This window comes from Charadrius vociferus, unplaced genomic scaffold (genome assembly GCF_000708025.1).
Source record: "Charadrius vociferus isolate BGI_N301 unplaced genomic scaffold, ASM70802v2 scaffold167, whole genome shotgun sequence".
In the NCBI taxonomy this organism is placed as follows: domain Eukaryota; kingdom Metazoa; phylum Chordata; class Aves; order Charadriiformes; family Charadriidae; genus Charadrius; species Charadrius vociferus.
In genome coordinates, this window is record NW_009649460.1 from 2,176,690 (window position 1) to 2,195,639 (window position 18,950).

The 18,950-nt window shown below is 40.5% G+C and overlaps 1 protein-coding gene across 1 annotated transcript in view; it reads right to left on the reverse strand.

Moving 5' to 3' along the window:
- CHD7 (chromodomain helicase DNA binding protein 7) overlaps nt 1-17,363 on the reverse strand; it is a 96,483-nt gene extending 79,120 nt beyond the window's left edge. The window contains exons 1-2 of the mRNA XM_009889786.1: nt 17,296-17,363; nt 10,086-11,943 (exon numbers count right to left, since the gene is read on the reverse strand). Of these exons, the coding sequence (XP_009888088.1) occupies nt 10,086-11,768 (1,683 nt within the window). The 5' untranslated portion in view covers nt 11,769-11,943; nt 17,296-17,363. The remainder of the gene's footprint in view (nt 1-10,085; nt 11,944-17,295) is intronic.
- Between the last annotated feature and the right edge of the window lie 1,587 nt (nt 17,364-18,950).

The window sequence follows — 18,950 nt, forward strand, 5'->3', positions numbered from 1 at the left end:
GTTCATATACAGCTGTACAAGTGAACGGTGAGGTCAACTTTTTATGGTAAGGTGTCACTTTAAATTCAAACACGCACTGTATATTATAAGCCTCCCACTATATTTAGCAACAATTGGCTGGTACAGAAAGATTTCTTCCAAAAATAAAATAAAGCACTTCATATCATTCAGTGCTCACACGTAAGGAAAATTACAGTATTATCAGAGTCTTGCAGGGCCAAAAAAGATAGGAAGTACCAGAAGGCAAGTAGATGGAGGGCCATCTGGAAAGAAAGGAGATGGAAAAGGAGAGTGGAAAAAACAGAGTTCATATTGACTAGCAGATATTAGGAAGTTTGTTATGAAGCTTTTTATGAGTCCTCTCTCTCTTTTTTAACAGGTACACTAAACCCAAAAATCTATAGAAGTTTTAACTTCTCAGTTACTGTGGTCAACATGTTCTTTTGGTTGCAGGAGATACATAGACATAATAAAATACAATTTAATTAGCACAGTTAAAATTGACTATTTTTTTTTTATTCCACTGATTAAATTATTCTGTCTATGTCAAGAAAAAAGTCCACTGTAGGTGGATATACATACTTTTCGGAAACTCTTGTATTACATATGAAAATTTCCTCTCTGACCAAAATAACAAGAGTTCATATTTAACAAAAAATGAAAAAGTGAAAGATGAAACTTCAGCACTCCCCTACAACATGTTATATCAATATAGCAAAGATATATTTGGTGCTGTGTACTGAAGATTAAGCGTTGCACTCTTTAAGACAAATACTTGCAACTTATCAAAATTAAAAGGTTATTAATATTCTATATAAGTTAAGATTTCTTGACATTTGATTTCTACAGCAGCAACCCATGCAATATGAACCCACTCACAGAGAAGTTGTTAATTTTTGTGCTTATTCAGTGTAATAATATACACGAGCTGTTGTCTCCTAAGCTTGGCTAACACAATAAAACCACTGAGGAGTACAGCAAAGAGTTGCATCCAGATGCTCTGTACTGATTCAGGGATGAACAGGTGATGGAACAACGAAGCAAAGGAATAAAGATTCCTCCCAACCCAACAGTGGTAGATCAGAGAGAGATCCACTTTTTTTCTTGCACCTCTTGTACAACTGCACTACTCAGGTTAACTTCTACAATTACCAAATTCCTGTGCAAGAAGTGGGATTTCCTGCTTTGACCTGTTAAGACTGGTCGTCTCCATCTTCTTAAGCTGCAGTCTTAAGAAAGAGCAATACTAGGAGAAGTGACAAGGAGAGCAGGGAGATGGCATGTTTTAGAGTAACCAATAGGCACATGAGAATTGGAATCAGGAGTTTTAGGAATTTGGGTTTTGAATATATAACAATCTTTACGCCCATCATCTACATGTTCCTCTTCAGAAACAGGGGCAACCCTACTACCAACCTTGCCCAGTAACTGAGAAAATTCTAAGTAAATAATACTTAAGTACAATCAGTACAATAATACTTAAGTACAATCAGTACAGTAATACTTAAGTACAATCAGTACAATCGGAAAGAACACCAATTCCAGAATTTATAAATCAAACCCACACTCAGATCACTAAGCCATCCTATCTCTCAGTCTGTTTCCTCATAAAGAAGACTAAGAAATAAATCTGAGTTTCATTTCTAACTTTTCATGCTTTTAAACAATTCTCTATGTTGAAGAAAAAAATCCTATTCAGTGCTCAAGGAAAACAATTCATTGACTGATATTGGAGGTATCTTCCCTCATTTCAATGCACATGACACACATCTAATGAAATTGTGCCAAGCTCTCTTTGCTAGAAAGGGGATGTTCTTTCATCTCTTTAATAATAAAATAGCTGCAAATACTGCAGTTGGAAGAGGAAAAAAAAAGTCTTTCTTTTCTAAAAAAGAAAACACATCCCTGAAATCAAATCAGTCATTTAAATGTGTGTGAAAAAAGGAACAAAAGGCGAGTTAAAAAAAATTTGGGAGAAGCTGGAACATGAACCGTTTGCCACTAATTCAATAAAACAAGACAAAGCTTTGACTTCAATTAGAAGTTTTAGTTTATCAAAACTTTGAGGGAAGACTCCAGGGCTGGTTACTGAGGGCAAGTGCTACAAAAACTTGAGCTATGTAAGGGCATTAAAGGGCCTGAAAGCTCACTGCCACAAGAAGAGGCAGTCCCTATCTTCCCTCACCAGGCGTTCCCACTCCCACACCACCAGCCTGGGTGATCTTGTGGTCACACAGTGAAGCGATGCCAGGAACGTGACATGGCCAGAAGTGAGCTGGCCAGATAAGTCAGTTCACCAAATGATCAGGTGTGCTGATGCAAGGAAGGAGCTACGGTTCGGTATCCCAGACTTCAGCCACCTTTATTTGCATGGATTATTTTTTTTTTTTTAAAGCAGATTAGATATTGAGAGTTATTGAGTTCTCACAGCTATGCTGGGAAGCTGCCAGCGGACTCTCTGCCCAGCAAAGGGCAAGAGACAGCGCAGTGAGATGAAGGTACATCCTGATGCAGCCTGCAGAGCAGAAACGGGCACCGCAGTGCCAAACAGCTGCCTCTGGCAAGGGCTCATTAGGTGACTCAAGCAGCTGGCACAGGAAAGGTGCGGTGACTCCCTGGAACTTCTCCGTCTCCATTTTATCAGACATTGGCCATTTCCTCCCTGTTCCTACTGATCACCACTGCTCCATCAGCTCAGCCCAGCCTTTGGCTGCCCTCTCCCAAATCACCGCTTACTGCCTACGCTCCCTACACCGCTCCCACCAGCTCCTGAGACACTGTTTCACCATCTTTAAGCCACACCGGAAAACTTGGGAATTTTTCAAAAGATCTGTACAAACAGATGCTTTAATCACCGTGAAAAAGCCGAGGGTGTTAATCTCACTCCTTAGCTACCAAACTTTACCACCCTGTTGACAAAAGAATGTACCAGATATTTAAAGATGACATCTCTAAGGAAAAAAAACAGGCAATCTGTTCCCCAAATCCAGACCACATTACCACCTGTATAATATATATCCATACAATTAAAAGAACATTGATACCTAGAAAAGGAAAGCTCTCAAAGAGAATAAAGAAAGGAAGGGGAGGGGCATACCCATCCATTCTGATACGCTGTTCAGGTGACACCATCCCTTTTTAAAAAATACCATTCCAGTATTTTAGCTTCATAATTGTTTGGTTACCAGTTCTCTCATTATAACTCAAATTTGAAAATTCAAAAGTGAAAAGCACTGGCTCACTGAACTAAGGGAGAAAACAACCTCTACAGACTGAAGTTAAAAAACAGATTTCAAAGTGATGGTGTCCCATTGCAGTGGGAACAGAGACATTTACTCTCCCCAGAGGAAAAAAAAAAAAAAAAAAAAAAGAAGAGGACACTTAAGGCAAGTTTGTGACACTTGCATTCAAGACACAAGCAAAGGCAGATTAGTTTAAAACAAATGGATGCCTCAAATTCCATGTGAAAGAGCAGGATGGAATACTGGTAGGAGGATCCATAATAAAAAGGCAGGAAATTATTACTTCGCCTGCAACTTGTTCCTTATTAAAGATTACACCTGCATTTAAAGAAGTAAACAAATAAATGTAAAAAAAAAATTAAAAAAAAAAAAATCAAGCATTTCTCCTTTCATTTGCTGCAATTTTCCATCCTTCAAAGTTATGTAGGCTGACGATGATGCAGACATGAGGGTTTGTATTAGACTATCAGTTCTCAGCCATGAAAAAAAAACTTCTCTGAAACAACAGATTTAAATTTGTTCAAATAAATATAAAATAGGAGAATGTGTTCAGCCATGGAAAAATAATACGATTGCCAAATCCCACTGGAAGTGACCATCAGCAGATAAGAATACTGCACTGAAGTACTGAACAGCAGCATGAATTTTAAAATATTTCCAGTTAGGTGATTCTTCAGATAATGCTAATGATTTCAAGAAAAAACACATTCAGGACACCAGCACAACATAGAAACTTTCAACATATTCATGCTGAAGAATAAGTTTCGTAACCCTTAAGCCTACAAAATCAGTATGCTGATGCAGACTTGTATTTTTATGCTAATGCTGCAAACTGGCTTTACCCAAAACTCCAGAGCAGATAATTTAATGGCACAAATTATTTTCATCACAGTCAAATCATGGCACCCAAGGGAAGAAGTATTCTTGAATTTGCCTGTACTTCCTGACCAGTAAAAAAGACCAAAAAATCCATAGCAAAACCATTTCAAAACTACAAGTCTTTGGCCCAAAGGCCTATTCACTGCAACCCCTTATTTACAAAATTACATATAGCCTTCTCAAGGGTGAGGAAGAAATACAGCTTTGGATATGTTAATATTAACTGTTAGACTGGAATATATCCGAGGATTTTTAGAACATGATTTTTTGTTGGACAAAGTATTTCATATTAATTATTACATCCTTTGAGACCTGCACGTGAACTAGCTCACAGATGGATCAGGTTATCAGTGTCACAGACTATTCTACTCCACAGAGGTGAAATAACTTCAATATGTTTAACCAAAGGTAGCTTTCACGGTCTACTTTTCTTTTAATTGGAAAATTATAGTTATTTACATTGCATACATTGCTCATAGTTCTTCAGAGCTTCAAACAAAATACAGCAGAAGCATATAAACTTTTAAGAAAGATTTACTATTACCAGCTTTTACTTTTACACGAATACTATAGATTTTCTTCTCATCTTTTCTTTCATCATCCTGCACAACCTCTGATATGGCCTAGGTTTTTTACGTATCTTTTACATACACGCACAAGTATGCATATCTCTATATAAAAATAATACACAATTGTAATCAAGGTTCAGCATTAGTGGTGTTTTTAATTCCATTTAGTCTAGCACCTTCAACAATCTTGCCAACGTTTACTAGTTTGCTGGTCTATGAACATTTGAAAAGGGGAAACTAGAATTTCCAGTGGCAGCCATGAGATTTTGCTGAACATGCAGCACATACAGTACCCCAAAAGACCAGCTAGCAGTCACATGAAATAGCCGCTGTATCAAAACAAGAAATACTCAATGGTTTTTAAGTCGTCTTTTTTTTTTTTTTTTTTTTTTTTTTTTTTTTTTTAAATTGAGTTGTTCTACTTATCGACAGGGAAACAGTCAAAAAGCTAAACACTCAAGGGGTGAAAAAGCTAACAGTTCTCTCTGGAACTGTGGGACATTGCTTATGAATATTAATTTATGGGACAAATCCTAACCATCTGAAATTATATAATTTCTTACCAAATACAATTACAGGACACACATTGAAAAATAACGGGTTATGCGAAGACAGTAACGAGAGAAGTGAGAAATCAGTCTCTTCTTACTACTCTTAGGCATTAAAACAATTAAATACTCAGGAAAAAGTCAACTTCATTTTAGTGTGCCAGCAGTAACTGACTTAAGATGCACTCTCTGTTGGGTTAGAATATTGCGTCAAACCACTCCAGCTGACAGCAGCTTTCATTAATATGCCTCTCCATTCAGGTATATCCAAATAGAAATTAAACTGAGGCAGCAACACAGGGTTTGAAAATGCAGGAAGGGCCAGTGACGGGTGACCCAGCTGGTGACTCAGCAGCAGTTTCCCTGCCTCTTGCCCTGCAAGGAAGGGCAGCAAATGTCAAAAGAATGTGTTCATACCAAACACAGCTATGAGTTATGACTTAAAGCGAAGTCACATGACCACAGATAATAAGGGGAGCAGAGTAAACCTGGCAGTGAACCGGTAACACATATAAAATTAATTCCTTCCCCACAAGAAGCTGGACACCACAACCCAGCATCCTTCGACACTGTCAGTGCTCACCATTGAGCTCTACCATTTAGTAGTGTATGGAGACTATACCACAACTATTCGTCATTTAAGTATTTTTGTTTGACTATAAATAATGTAGATGACATTTGTGGAACATGATTAATGAACAGGACTCAAGACTTCAGCCCACACAGTAGCTGTGGGTAAATAAGAAGTTCTGTATAACAACACACCCAGGATAGCCTATTCTTGGCAGAGAAAACTCCTACACTCGTTCTATCACTAAGCAAATACTCTGAAAATAACAATACCTAAGAGAAACTGCATAGCATCAGACCCCCAGAGGGCTGTCTAGCCTGACATCCCATCTCTGATAAAGTCTGTGGAAGAGTAAAAGAACTGGACACACAGTAGATGTACCCCAGTAACACACACTCAGCCACTTATTTATGGCACAGATCTGCTGAGCCAAATGTGGTGCCTTCATGTTTATCAAACGATGATGCATTTTTCTGAACAACATCTCAGAGATCAGCATCTTTATGTGTGGTTCTGAGCTCACCACCTGGTAATTTGCTGAATACCCTAAAAGAATTCAAGGAGACAAACACGGGTGACAAACAACCCTGATTTCACATTCACCATCTTCATGAACCCATTATCACTCAGGATTTGAGAGGTTTTCACCATCTCTCTCCTTCCCCTCCCTCCTAAACCACCGCCCCCCTCTGTGCTTTTTCAAGTGCTACTATTTTCTGAGGCCCGAGGAAGGGACCCAGAGCTGCACAACACTTGCCACATCGGCATACCATGCATACATGTAGCAACATGATAACAATCTTTGTTTTGCTCTCTACTACTTCCATAACAATTCCTACCGTTTTGTTTCTTTGACTATCATAGCACATTTCCAGATAGCCATCTAACACCAACACCCTGGTCCTAAGGAGAGGATTTTGCCTGCTGTTTCACTGCCCAGGCACCATGCCTTGACTCACACAGCTTACGGCCAAGCAACTGACATTCCTGTTGTATTTCTAATTATTTAGTTTCATTACTGTTAGGCTCTTCACTATGTCTGCACTTGGCACTCAGCTTTGAGTACGTTCACAGCAGCAGCAAACTCTGCCATCTGACTTTTCACTCTTTTCCAGATCATTTATGAGTATTTTGAAGAGCACAAGCTCACAAGCCCAACACAAACGCCTCCACTGTGAAAACAAGCAAGCTACTCCTACACTCTACTTCGTACCTTGGCTGATTACCTGGCCACAGCAGAACCCACCTCCCCACCCCATGGCCACTGAGCTCTTCCAAAAGCCTTCGGTGAAGAACATTTCAGAAGAGGGCTTGAAAAACTAAGCACACTGACTGAACATCCCTACGCTACAGTGGTTCTTACGAATCTATCAAACCCTGCTGAAGCCAGCTACTCACTGCTAACAAGGTCCTAATAACCACGTCTAGTTTTCAGCTACGAATCTAAACCAGCTGAATTGTCAATCACCATCTCTACCTCCCAGCCAAAATAATTTGCAGTTTTGCACACAAAATAAGAAATAACAAGCCCTAGAATTGACACGGCAATTTCTTCCAAGTTAAAAGCTAAAGAACTTCACTTTCCTTCCAACATATCTAAAAACAAAACAGTAATTTGGTTAACCACAAGTATTACAGCCTTCCCATGATAAGGCCAGCTTCAAATCACTGAAAAATAATTACTAAGATGGCTTCTGTTGATTTAAAAGTACATAGTGATTTCCATTTCACTAACTATATTCATTTTGTTGATTCATTTTATACAAATAAAAACAAACCAGTCATTTAAATAACTGCTCTTCAGTGAACAGTTTTCTGCCAACTGACATGAAGGGAAAACCACGATGCAGACAGGAGCGCTACAAATTCTGTAGTCAGTCTTAAGAGCAGGGGTTTTGCACATCTGCATGTTTCCCCAGGGGGTGGGGAGGAGCTGAGTTTTCATTAACTTGAACGATATTTATTTCATCCAAACAGTTTTCAAGGGGGAAATGCCTGCCTGTCAAGAGTTTCACTACTACAGTCAGGTCTCAAGCTAATTACTTAATGGTAAGGTAACTTTAACCAAATAAAAACTTAACAGAAGGCAGGCTAACAGACAAGTTACTTGGCTAGCTACAACTGTTTGAATTACAGATTTTAATCAACTAACTTATCATGTGGGTTTCCTCTAACTATTTAGTTTCAGCACTTACCTTTGTTCATGCCATTCATGTGCAGTTTAGAACTTTGTAATCGGTTGCATAGCTCATTTAAGGGTTGACCTGCCTGCGTTTTACCCCTTCACTGACCAGAGGGAAATGAACGTCCCAAGAACGTTTAACAAGCCAGCTCATTCTACAAGCAAACCTTTTCCTCCCAAACCATCTCTTGTTGCTAAAAAAATTGTTTACTGGATGAAAACAAGGAATTAATGCCAGTGAGGGACACCACAGCTTTAGGGCACAGTCAATCTCAAATCTTCCCTTCCCACACCCCCACCACACTAGTTGTGAAAGATCCCAATGGCACTGGCTTTTGTTCCTTTACTGTCTTAGAAGTCTTATGTTACCATTCCTACAATTATTTTTCAATTGTTTCCACTAGATGTGTCAGACCTCATCTTCAGGGTAAAAGCCGCAACTTCTTTTTCTGACCTCCAGTCTTTCTGTACTGATTTCTCCATGCTGTCATTACCCCCTTTCCAAATATCTGCTCATTCACTTGGGCTTTTTCATATAGTCTTGAGTTCTCTCCTCTTTTGTCCTGCCTATCCTCACAGTTGATAACACAAGAGGCACTGTCAAGAGCTGCTCTCTCAAGATGGAACACACAACTCCACGTGTGTGCGAGAACCGTAATTTAGGTTCTCCAAACAAAGCCTGTGCATGAAGGTGGGGGGGAGAGGAAGGGCCAACACAGGTACAAAAGTTCACACCAATTTTGAGGAGGGTATGGGAGAGAGATGGTCTTGAAGATTGGGTTTTTTTTTTCTCCTTCAAGAGGACAGACTCCTTCTCCCTCCCAGAAAGACAGTGTCCTTCTTCTTGCCCAGCTTAGTCCCCAACCTCCGTCCCAGGGTTTCCCCACCCTAAAACACTCCAGTGCTCCCCCCTCCTCTCTTCCACAGGGAATGTGGAAGCCTCTCCCAGCTGCTGAGCTGCTCCATCTACCACTCCTTGTCAGCTGCCTCTCTGCAGCCCATACATCTGACTCCCAGACCCACCTCACGCTGTGCGGAGCGGCTAACAGAAGCAGCCGGCAGGCAGCAGTGGAGGGGACTGCTGAGCAGCTGCCTTCCGCGCAGGCCTGGGACACGGGCTAGGACAGCTGTTTTTATGATTTATTAAGCTTATTGTAGCATCGTATCATTATGACTGCATTCCAACAATTGTCTCCAAATATTTATGGGCAGAGCTACATGGCATTAATTACCGACTGGTTTACAAAAAAAAAAAATAAATAATAAATTAAACCTCTGATATCTTGACCACCTATTCATTCAGTACCAAAATCTCGAATGGTGTCTGGTAGAGCCAGAGGCAAGCAATGCCAAACACAAAGATCCCAAAAGGCACTTTTTTAGCTGGAACTTCACATACTAGCATATATGCAAACCTGCCAAGCTACAGAGGATCAAGAAGTTTTACCTTTTTAGCTTTTAATTGAAAAATAACGTGGAAACAATACATTTTCATGAAAACCCGGCAGATCAGAGACTCAGTAAAATAAAGCTTCTATCCTATTTGAGATTTCATTTAAGGCTCAGAAAATTTGATTTCAGACTATGATTCACATCTGCTGTCTTTTCCTTGCATAAACTGTTGCCCCATCACTTCTTAGTTGCATTACTTAGTGCTGAAGAAGTTCATCCTGGAAATCTTTTCACATGTAAAAACTTCAGCTTTAACTTAAAACCATGAAACATTCCCTTAGGTTTTAAAGAAAACAAATGCAGTTTAACACACGCTTTTTTCTCCAAGTTGCAAATACAAAAATTAACACACATGCTTTCCATTTTGCCCTCGAAGGAACCAACACAAAAAAAGAATAGGTACACAGCTTGTCCTGTTGTTGTATCACATTTCGGTCTATCCATAATCTTATCCTGTAAAAATTACTGTAAGGACCTGAACCTCATTTTACCTTCAGCTTCTGCACACCAAAAAAGCCACATAACCAGTAACAAAACAGGGGAGTCAAATAGGATCAACTATTTTGAAACTATAGTTCCTGTGTATCTTGAAACACATTTACAGTAAATTAAACCATTTTCTACTCATTGGAAGCAGCTTACCTGAAGGACAGGCACTTTTTGTGGTGTGTTTTGTGGTGACTGGTGAAGCTGTGCCCAAGGCTGATGATGAGGATGTGGGGGTGGTGAAGACTGATGATGTATCCCTGGATGAGGCTGCATGGGAGGACAGGTTGGCATTTGCTGTTGAAAAGACTGCTGCTGACTAGGAAGCTGCTGGCCAGATATTAGTCGCTCTTGTATTGCTTGTGGATCTGCAAGGCCAACACCTGGACAACCATTTGGTCTCATGTGCCCACCCATCTCCCGCGGTGTTGAAGACATACCCATAAACGGACGATTTTGTTGCATGTTTCGGGGGCCCATATTCCTTTGTCCAATTCCCATGGCACCAGGGGGCTGGTGTGACGGCTGAGGATGGGGTATATTTGGATAACTGCCAACTTCCATTGGTATTCCAGCACTACCAGGTCTAACCTGTGGAGGAGGTGTACCTGCTGGATTACTCATTGCTTTCATAGGTGACATGGGAGGTGGAGAGGCATAAGTTCCCTGAGGCTGTGAAGGGTGCATAGTTTGCGTGTTCATTTGGTTAAGTGAGCCACTAGGGTGGATGGGCTGCTGGTGCATTAGTCCTTGACCACTGTTTGATGGAAATCCGACAGCATTTGGGTATCTTGGTACAGATTGATTCATTGGAGTGTTATTTGTAAGGCCTAAATTCTGATTCATCCCTGTATTATTAACTAATCCCTGATTAAGGTTACTGTAAGGATATCGAGAATACTGCCCTGAGTTGTTTATAGTAGGTGAGGGTACCGTCTGGCTCCGAGAACTAAAATTAAGTGTTTGCGGCCTAACAGCACCCTGCTGGGGAGGATTAGGGGAGAATCTGGGACTGTGGGCTACTGATTCTCCATGGAGAGCAGTGGGGGGATGGTGGTGAAATTGCTGGACTGAGTGTCGCAAAGAAGGTGCCATACTGGGATTCTGCTGGGGCACATGAGACAAGTGGCCAGGTCCTGAGGTGGCAATGAAAGGGTTTCCCTGATTGAGGCCTTCTTGGCCTTGAGAAAACTGGTTCATCCTCTGCTGTTGTGGCTGACCATGCTGCTGCATTGAAAAATCACCACGAGCCATGTAGTTTCCCATCTGCTGCATGTGCTGAGGATGGCCCTGCCCAGGGGGTCCGGAGGGCGCCTGTGGCGGCTGTGTCGGTTGCGGTTGCTGCTGCTGTTGCTGCTGGTATGGTGCTCTTATCTGGTCTGGCACTTGAACTGCCCGTGGTCCCCACATGGAGCCACTGTCTACGAAGGGTTGCCCGTGCCTTTCATTCTGCATGCTAGGATAGACTCCCATCTGACCACCAGCACCACTACCATGAGGAACCTGAGGAACTGGAGGGTTGTGGTACTGTGAATGAGGAGATGCTATACCATTCCCAGGGGCATTGCTTATCATCCTGTTCGGCTGATCCATCAGGTGCATTTTCTGCTGTTCGTATTGATTATAGTGATCAAAATGGGTCAACTTGGCTTGATTTTGATTTGCAGGGGGATGATGAAGAGATGACTGTAAAGAGGGAAATCCTTGATCCATGGGCATTTGCTGCCCCATAGGATTTACTGTATTTTCAGGATATCCACATTCTCCAAGACCTTCCAACCCTTCACTGAAAATATTCCCATCTTCTCCAAACAGACTCATCATTCCTGGATCTGCCATCTTTTTTCAGCACACAGCTCCTCGGAGCTACAACTAGAACACTAGTCTGTGCTTCACCTCGGCGAGGTGTTTTGTCCTCAAAGCCTTTAATCCTCAACTAATCTCCTTCATGTCATTCCATATTTCCTTAATTCTTTTGGACCACGCAGTGTCAGGCAAAGTCTGGTTACTGCTCCTAGAGAAAGCGGGGGAAGGGGGGGAGAGAGAGAGAGAGAGAGAGAGAGAGGAAGATATTGAAATAAATGAAGTCAGGCAATATAAAGAAAACATACTTGACTGTTTTTTAGACAATGCTAGCTGGTTTCAACCCCTGAAATACATCTTTAAAATCTATTTCACTTTAGGAAGAATTCATTAGCTTTATCGGAAGCTTTATTACGGTAGAGAGTTAGGAAACAAGCAAAACACTAGCCTTCACCTTAAATTAATCCATTCACTACACTTCCTAGTGCTCCTTTCTTGGGTGGAATAGAACAAAAGAACACAACATGCAGCAGCAGCAGCTGCCACAGCAGGTAGGCAGATGTATGAATATAGCCAAGCAGCCCATCTGCCGAACTAAAGCCCTGAAAACGCTCTAGTTACCAACAGCATGTCCTTAACCTTATTCCCTTGAGCTGCGTAATCAGATGAGCAAGCAGAAGCACCAAGTCCTACGACGGACTAAAGTTAGTTACACGGACAACAGATTTTTTTCAAACGCACGCAGGGATGACCCTCTAAAACATACCAAACACCAAGACTTAGCATTTAGGAAGAAAAAAATATTTTTTTAAACACACAATTTATCTTAATTTAATGAAGTTGTAAACTGAAAGACATGACACTTCTTCCCCTTTAACCAAAACTATACACTCAATTTGTGTAAGAAAATTAAATTCAGAAGCTTCATTCTATGATAGGATAGATTTCTCAATCCATACCCTAATTTCTCTCATGATGATAACAAGGAACACTATCACTGGAGATCATAATTCATCTTCAGGCAATCCTGGTACCAGCTGCAACTACAGCACTTTAGAAGACCACACTGGAGTTTTGTTCTGTCCAGAATTATAATCTTGAAAACTCACTCAGAAGAATTAGTAATGAAAAAAGAATTTAAATAATAAAATGCTAACCTAGCAAGGTACATACTTGGACTTGGGAAAATAAAAGAAAAACAAAAAGCAACACAGAGTAACAGAGTAGATTCAGTAGATTCATAAAAGTCCCTGTGAGAAACCTAACAGGAAAGATTGGCATGTTCTGAAATGTATCACCCGTCCTCTCCCCGGAACAACTTGAAAGATTTCGTTTGGATCTGCTAACTATGAACAATACTAATCTGATACTATCTTTCCTTCTTAAGATCAGAATTTCAAATGCTATGTCTTATATCTCAAAATAAACTTTAAGACAATAGTCAAGGAAGCCCATCCACATAAGTAAGTAAAAACTATTTTTGCATCTTCACCATAATTTTGTAGAAACTGTACTTGCAGATAGCAACTTGCCCTTAATCAGTGATCAAAGAAAAGAAGATTTACAGGCTTGTACTTTCACATCTTGCATTTTGTTGCAAAGGAGGGATGCTTCCAGTCACTTTGGATGCAAAATGCCAGGCCGGACTATTTCAAGTGAAGGCAATTTGTCCCAGACAAGTTTTAGGGAGAAAATATCAGCACATTTATTACACTTCTTGTAGCCATTGTCAAGAGGACATTCTACAGCACAAAGCAGAGGGCAAGAGGAAAAGCACAAGCATTTATCACTCCTCTTAAAATAGCATTTGAATGTCACCTTTAAAATCACACTCTTAAATCTCTTTAGTGCTTGGCTGGGATATTAACACTTATATTTCTAAATCACTTGGGGGTAAATTCCTACAAGCAATCTTCATATCTCCAATATCTCTTTCTTTTGATTTCACTTTCTTTATTAGGCAGAAACCATCTGTAATATTTACCACCTCAATCAGTTTATTAAAGCACAGCATAAGGAAGTACCAACAGGTGAGAATGAGCTGCCTTCACCAAAACAAGCTTTCGGTATTAGCCTGCTCCAGAGCAGACCACTCTGTCATGGTGTCATGGTTTCAGCTGAGATAGAGTTGACTTTCTTACTAGCAGTTGGTATACTGCTATGTTTTGGATTTGGGATGTGAATGGTGTTGATAGCACGCTGGTGATTTTGGTTGTTGCTAGGCAGTCAAGGCCTTTTCTGCTCCTCACACCGCCCTGCCAGCAAGCAGGTTGGGAGTACACAAAAAAATGGGAGGAGACACAGCTGGGAGAGCTGACCCCAACTGATCAAAGGGATATTATTCCATATCATATGACATCGTGCTCAGTATATAAAGCTGGGGGAAGAAGGAAGAGGGGCAGATTCGGAGTTATGGCATTTTGTCGTCCTAAGTAACCGCTATGCGTGCTGGACACCTGCTTTCCTGGACGCGGCTGAACACCTGCCTGCCGACAGGAAGTGGCAAATTAATTCCTTGTTTTGCTTTGCTTGCGTGCACAGCTTTTGCTTTATCTATTAAACTGTCTTTATCTCAACCCACGAGTTTTCTCACTCTTGTTCTTCTGATTCGCTCCCCCATCCCACCATGAGGGAAGCGAGCAAGCAGCTGTGTGGTGCTTAGTTGCTGGCTAGGGTTAAACCACAACATGTTGCAAAGATCCTTCCAGTGATTTAAGATTGCTCGAGAACTTCTGACACTGCTACCTCTGCTGATGCCCACTGCTATCAGGAGCTGGCAAAGCTGGACATCAGTGTGTACTCAGAGTCTCCATCTAACAGAACAGTCTCTTTGCTTGAAAATGCTAAAAGGCATAGCGCACAGATACTGTTATCTCCCAACCACTGACATAATCTGGGCAATATCAAACTTGAGCCAAGTAGAGGAACTCACCCATCAGCTAACTTATTTACAGCCACAGAACTATGAGCAGGTAAGAATTTTCACTCATTTTATTATACACATCATGCCTGCTAAAAGAACCATTTTTGAAGACAAGCATGCTTTACTCTCCTGAACCACTAATGAAACTTTGCAATAAAAATAACTGAAATCTACACAGAAGAGCTCTCTTTGCTATCTGTTATAAACAAACTAATAGAGCATCTCCAGAAACAAGGTTACAAGCATCAAGTACACATTTGAATTGTACTGCTTCATTTACTGTTTTTCATCTGACAGGTTTCAAATGAAATTCAGGCCACAATCAGCCACTGGCAACAGTTAGCATCGGCTAACAGTAGTTAGGACCTGCTACTATACCCAGAAAACCAAATTAAAATAGGGTAAGGGTTTTGTTTTAATTAAACACATCTTATTTCTGCCCAGCTGACTATATCTCCATTTGCAGGTTTGGGCAAGGGACTGTCCCTTACAATGAAGCAGACGTGCTACGGAACCTAGCACTCATCTGGTTTCCTTAGTACATGCTCTTTCAAAAGAAAAGTAACCCCTACGTTTATGGTGCAGTTTGTACGCAAACAAATCCATCATCAAAATTAAGAGCAAAACCACTGGTTGCCACTATTTATGATTTTAGTTTCACATTTTTATCTGAAATGTGAATTGATTTAATGTTTGAGCAGTTGATGCTAAAGCTATTAGGTTTGAAACACAGCATGAGAATGCATTTGAGAAGATGTCGCAAAACTGTAGTAATATTTCTTCAGATTTAAGTCTGGCCTTAACTTTAATGACCACAGCCCTTTACAGTCACTTGTGCTCTTGCCAAACCTTCTACTTCGCCAAATACAAGTCACACCTCTCGTGACATATGCTAACAGCACATGTTGAAGAATGGAAGGCAGTAGCAGCTACAGCCTGATCAAAATAAATTAACCAACATTTTGATAAGAAATCGGTCAATACCGGAATTACCTAATAAGCTCTCAACCTTCTACACTAACAGGATAGGTGTCTTCTAGATAAGCAAGTCATGAGAGTCATAGCCTTATTTTAAGTTGCAATCATTGCTTCGCTTCTTTCAGTACGTGCAATGCATTTTCTCTGCTTAAATCCTCAAGGCTTGTCAAAAAAAAGTAAAAACAAAAAAAAGCCCCCACACAAAGGTAGGACCTGCATCAAGCAACAATTCTAGCTAAAATATTCACTAAGCGGCACTGTTCACCTCCCCATGAAAGCAAGACATACTAACAGCATGATAAACCATGATAAACTCAGGTTAAAGTCTTCTTTTGGATTAAATAGTTTAAAAATACGAGTGTGTGCGGTCTTCTCTACTATCCCGTAAGTTAAAACCAATAGACATTCATGAAGCAGTGACTCTTTGCCAGGTACAAAGGAGAGAATATCTGAACCCTTGGAAAGGTGGATTGCTGAATAAAAGTGTGAATCTATGAAGACAGTGAACTTTAAAAAAAAAAAAAAAAAAACCACAAACCAACCAAAAAAACCCCACCCCATAACTTACAGAAGCTATACAGATTCTGCTATAAAATTCTAAAAATTCTATAGCTTTTCTGTTCCTGAACATGAAGAATTGCACCAACAAGACTGAATTGAAGAGTCAATGAATATACTTCCCTAAGGCTGCCTAGACAACCTATTTCTGTTCAAAGCAATGGTATGATCCCAACTACCAGAACACAGTCAATTGCTTAACAACCCTGTTGTCTCAACAGACAAAGCTTACATTTACTCCAGTCTGCAACATTCCAGTCCTGAACAGCTAGATCTCAAATTTAAGTAGTAGTTAACCATTGCTCAACTTAATATTTCAGAGCTACGTGGACTCCATAGCCTTGGGCAGCTTCCCACTTTTATGAGTGGAACAAAACTGGCTGCTGCATACACATAACCCAATCTAGGGCTGCAAACACTAAAACCTGAACTTCATTAGCCTTGGTCCCAAAGCAGCAGATCCAGGCAGTCAAGACCAGGAAGCAGCAAGGGCTGCACAGAGATGCACGCTCCCTCCACCTTCCTCCCATTCTGCCTTTCAAAAGAACTTTTTGTAAATGAGCAGGTTCCTTGACTCAGCTATCAATCCTTCTATATGAGAAATTCAGCAGCATTTCTTGATGGCCATGCAGCAAGCAAACTGAATAATCAGAATGTGAGAAGGCAGCCAATACTGACTGCTTCCAGCTTTGAAGTGAGGTGTGTCATGCAGAGCTGGTATTTTTTACAGCTATCAGTTGGTATCTCAGACGAAACTCTGAAGGACGTTTAACAAACAAAATAGTTACTCATATAATGGAACTATGCACCTACAACACAATACAATAAACACTGTAAATACCCTGCTATTTTGAAGAACTAGGCTAAAAAGACCTCTCATGCTAAAAACCAAAGCCATGCCAAAGGTCATTTTGAGACTGGAGCCTCAAAATGTAGGATTAAACATTAGGCTACTAAATCTGCATTTAAACATTGCGTATTTAAACTGCTTTTCAAAACTGCTAAGCTCCTGCTGGCTGTTAGGGGTAGTAATTTAAGCATTTGCTGCATGGAAGTAGATGACACCAATGACAGCAATTAAAGTCACATTCTTATTTTATGAACGAAGTTGGAAGAAAACATTCACCAAAAACTTCATAAACATGTTACGTCCTGACAACATAGCAAAAGTCATGCCAATACATTGAAATTGGGGAAAATGGCTGATGAGACTTCTACCTTTCAGCTCATTTACCTGCTGAGCTAACAGTGCTGCTGATGCCTGGACAGTTATGCAAGTGCCTGACCACGTCTGTGGGAAGCACACCTAGTCTCCTGCATGGTATGTTCCTGCTGCGTATAGATTAGTCAAAACAGAAGAGCAGATCTGTAAAGTGATTGCAACACAATTTCTGACTGTAACTTCCAAAGAAACTTAGTTATCTGAATGCCTAAAGACACTTTTTTCCTCCTTCATATAGAATGTTTTCCTAGTATACACTTCACATAGTACAGACAGCTGTTTTAAAAATTAAGTCCGTATAGTTCGTATCAGATCAAAGGATGGCAGGAATCTCGTTCCCCCCGCCCCAGGAAAGGGAGACAGGACTTGTAAGGATGAAAAGAATGACCTCATGCACTTCTGCCTTTAGTGGGAAGAGTCAGCAAATATGGTATAAGCATTTCTGAAACGTTTAATTTCACATCTATCACAGTAAAGTTCAGTTAGTTCTTTAGAGAAACACATCCTTACAGAAATGTGCAGTGGCCAATTTAAGGCAGTCAATATCTCTTGTTAAACTAAAAAATTGAGGAGGATGGGTGGCAGTGAAAAACTCACATGGCCTTTCCTCAAAAGCCACAGTTTTTGCATATGTGCAGTCAGCTAAATGCCATGAACGCTATTCAGTGACATCTTTTGCACAAGAAATCCATCAAATTTTGAGTTTATCATACAATATTTAAGTAGAAACCAGATTGCATTTTATTTCCTTAATGCATCATGTACTTAGGCAAAGAACAGGCATTTACAGAGGTAACTGAGGGCACAACAGCCTTCGAATATTTGGCAGCTTGTTGCTGTCAAGCAGCTGATGCAGGAATGACCAGCTAGAGTTCAGCCTGTGCCACACATTTGGAAACAATATCCTACGTCATTCAAGTTCACAGGAGCTCCGATAGGAGACCACAACAGCACCATGTAGGAGTACTCTGATGCAAAACCCACCGAGCCTCATTGTTACATCATACACTCCCCTTGCGAATGACTTGTGTATTCGCCGTACCAGCTGGGCTGCAAACGCTTTTCCTAACATGGGGCACTGCTAATTTTAAAGTCAGCACCTAGAACATTAAATAAGAAGCCTCAGCACGTCTTTTCTTTCCAGCCCAGAAGAAAAAGGGGAAAGTTTATAGCCACTTATTAGAAGTGCGTACTTGGAGGGGGTTTTTTATGAGGTAACCAGAGGAATAAAAAAAAATTTAATGTTTTTTTACATTTAAGTACATCATAAACATGAGGTGGGCGGAGAGTGGACAAGCCTAATCCAGAAACACTTCAGTTTTAGTGTTACGTAGCCTGGAATTTTAAGAGGCCTTTTTTGGTCATACGACCACCCTTCTCTCCCAACCTAAGTCTGAAATACAGATGTGAGGAGAAGGAGGTTTACCTAAAAATAGCCCTAGATAAGCAAGAGAAACAACTGCAGTCACAAAAACATTTCAGGAATACCTTTCAAAATATTTGATAGCGGTGTTATCTTGCGAACGGCTCTGGAAAG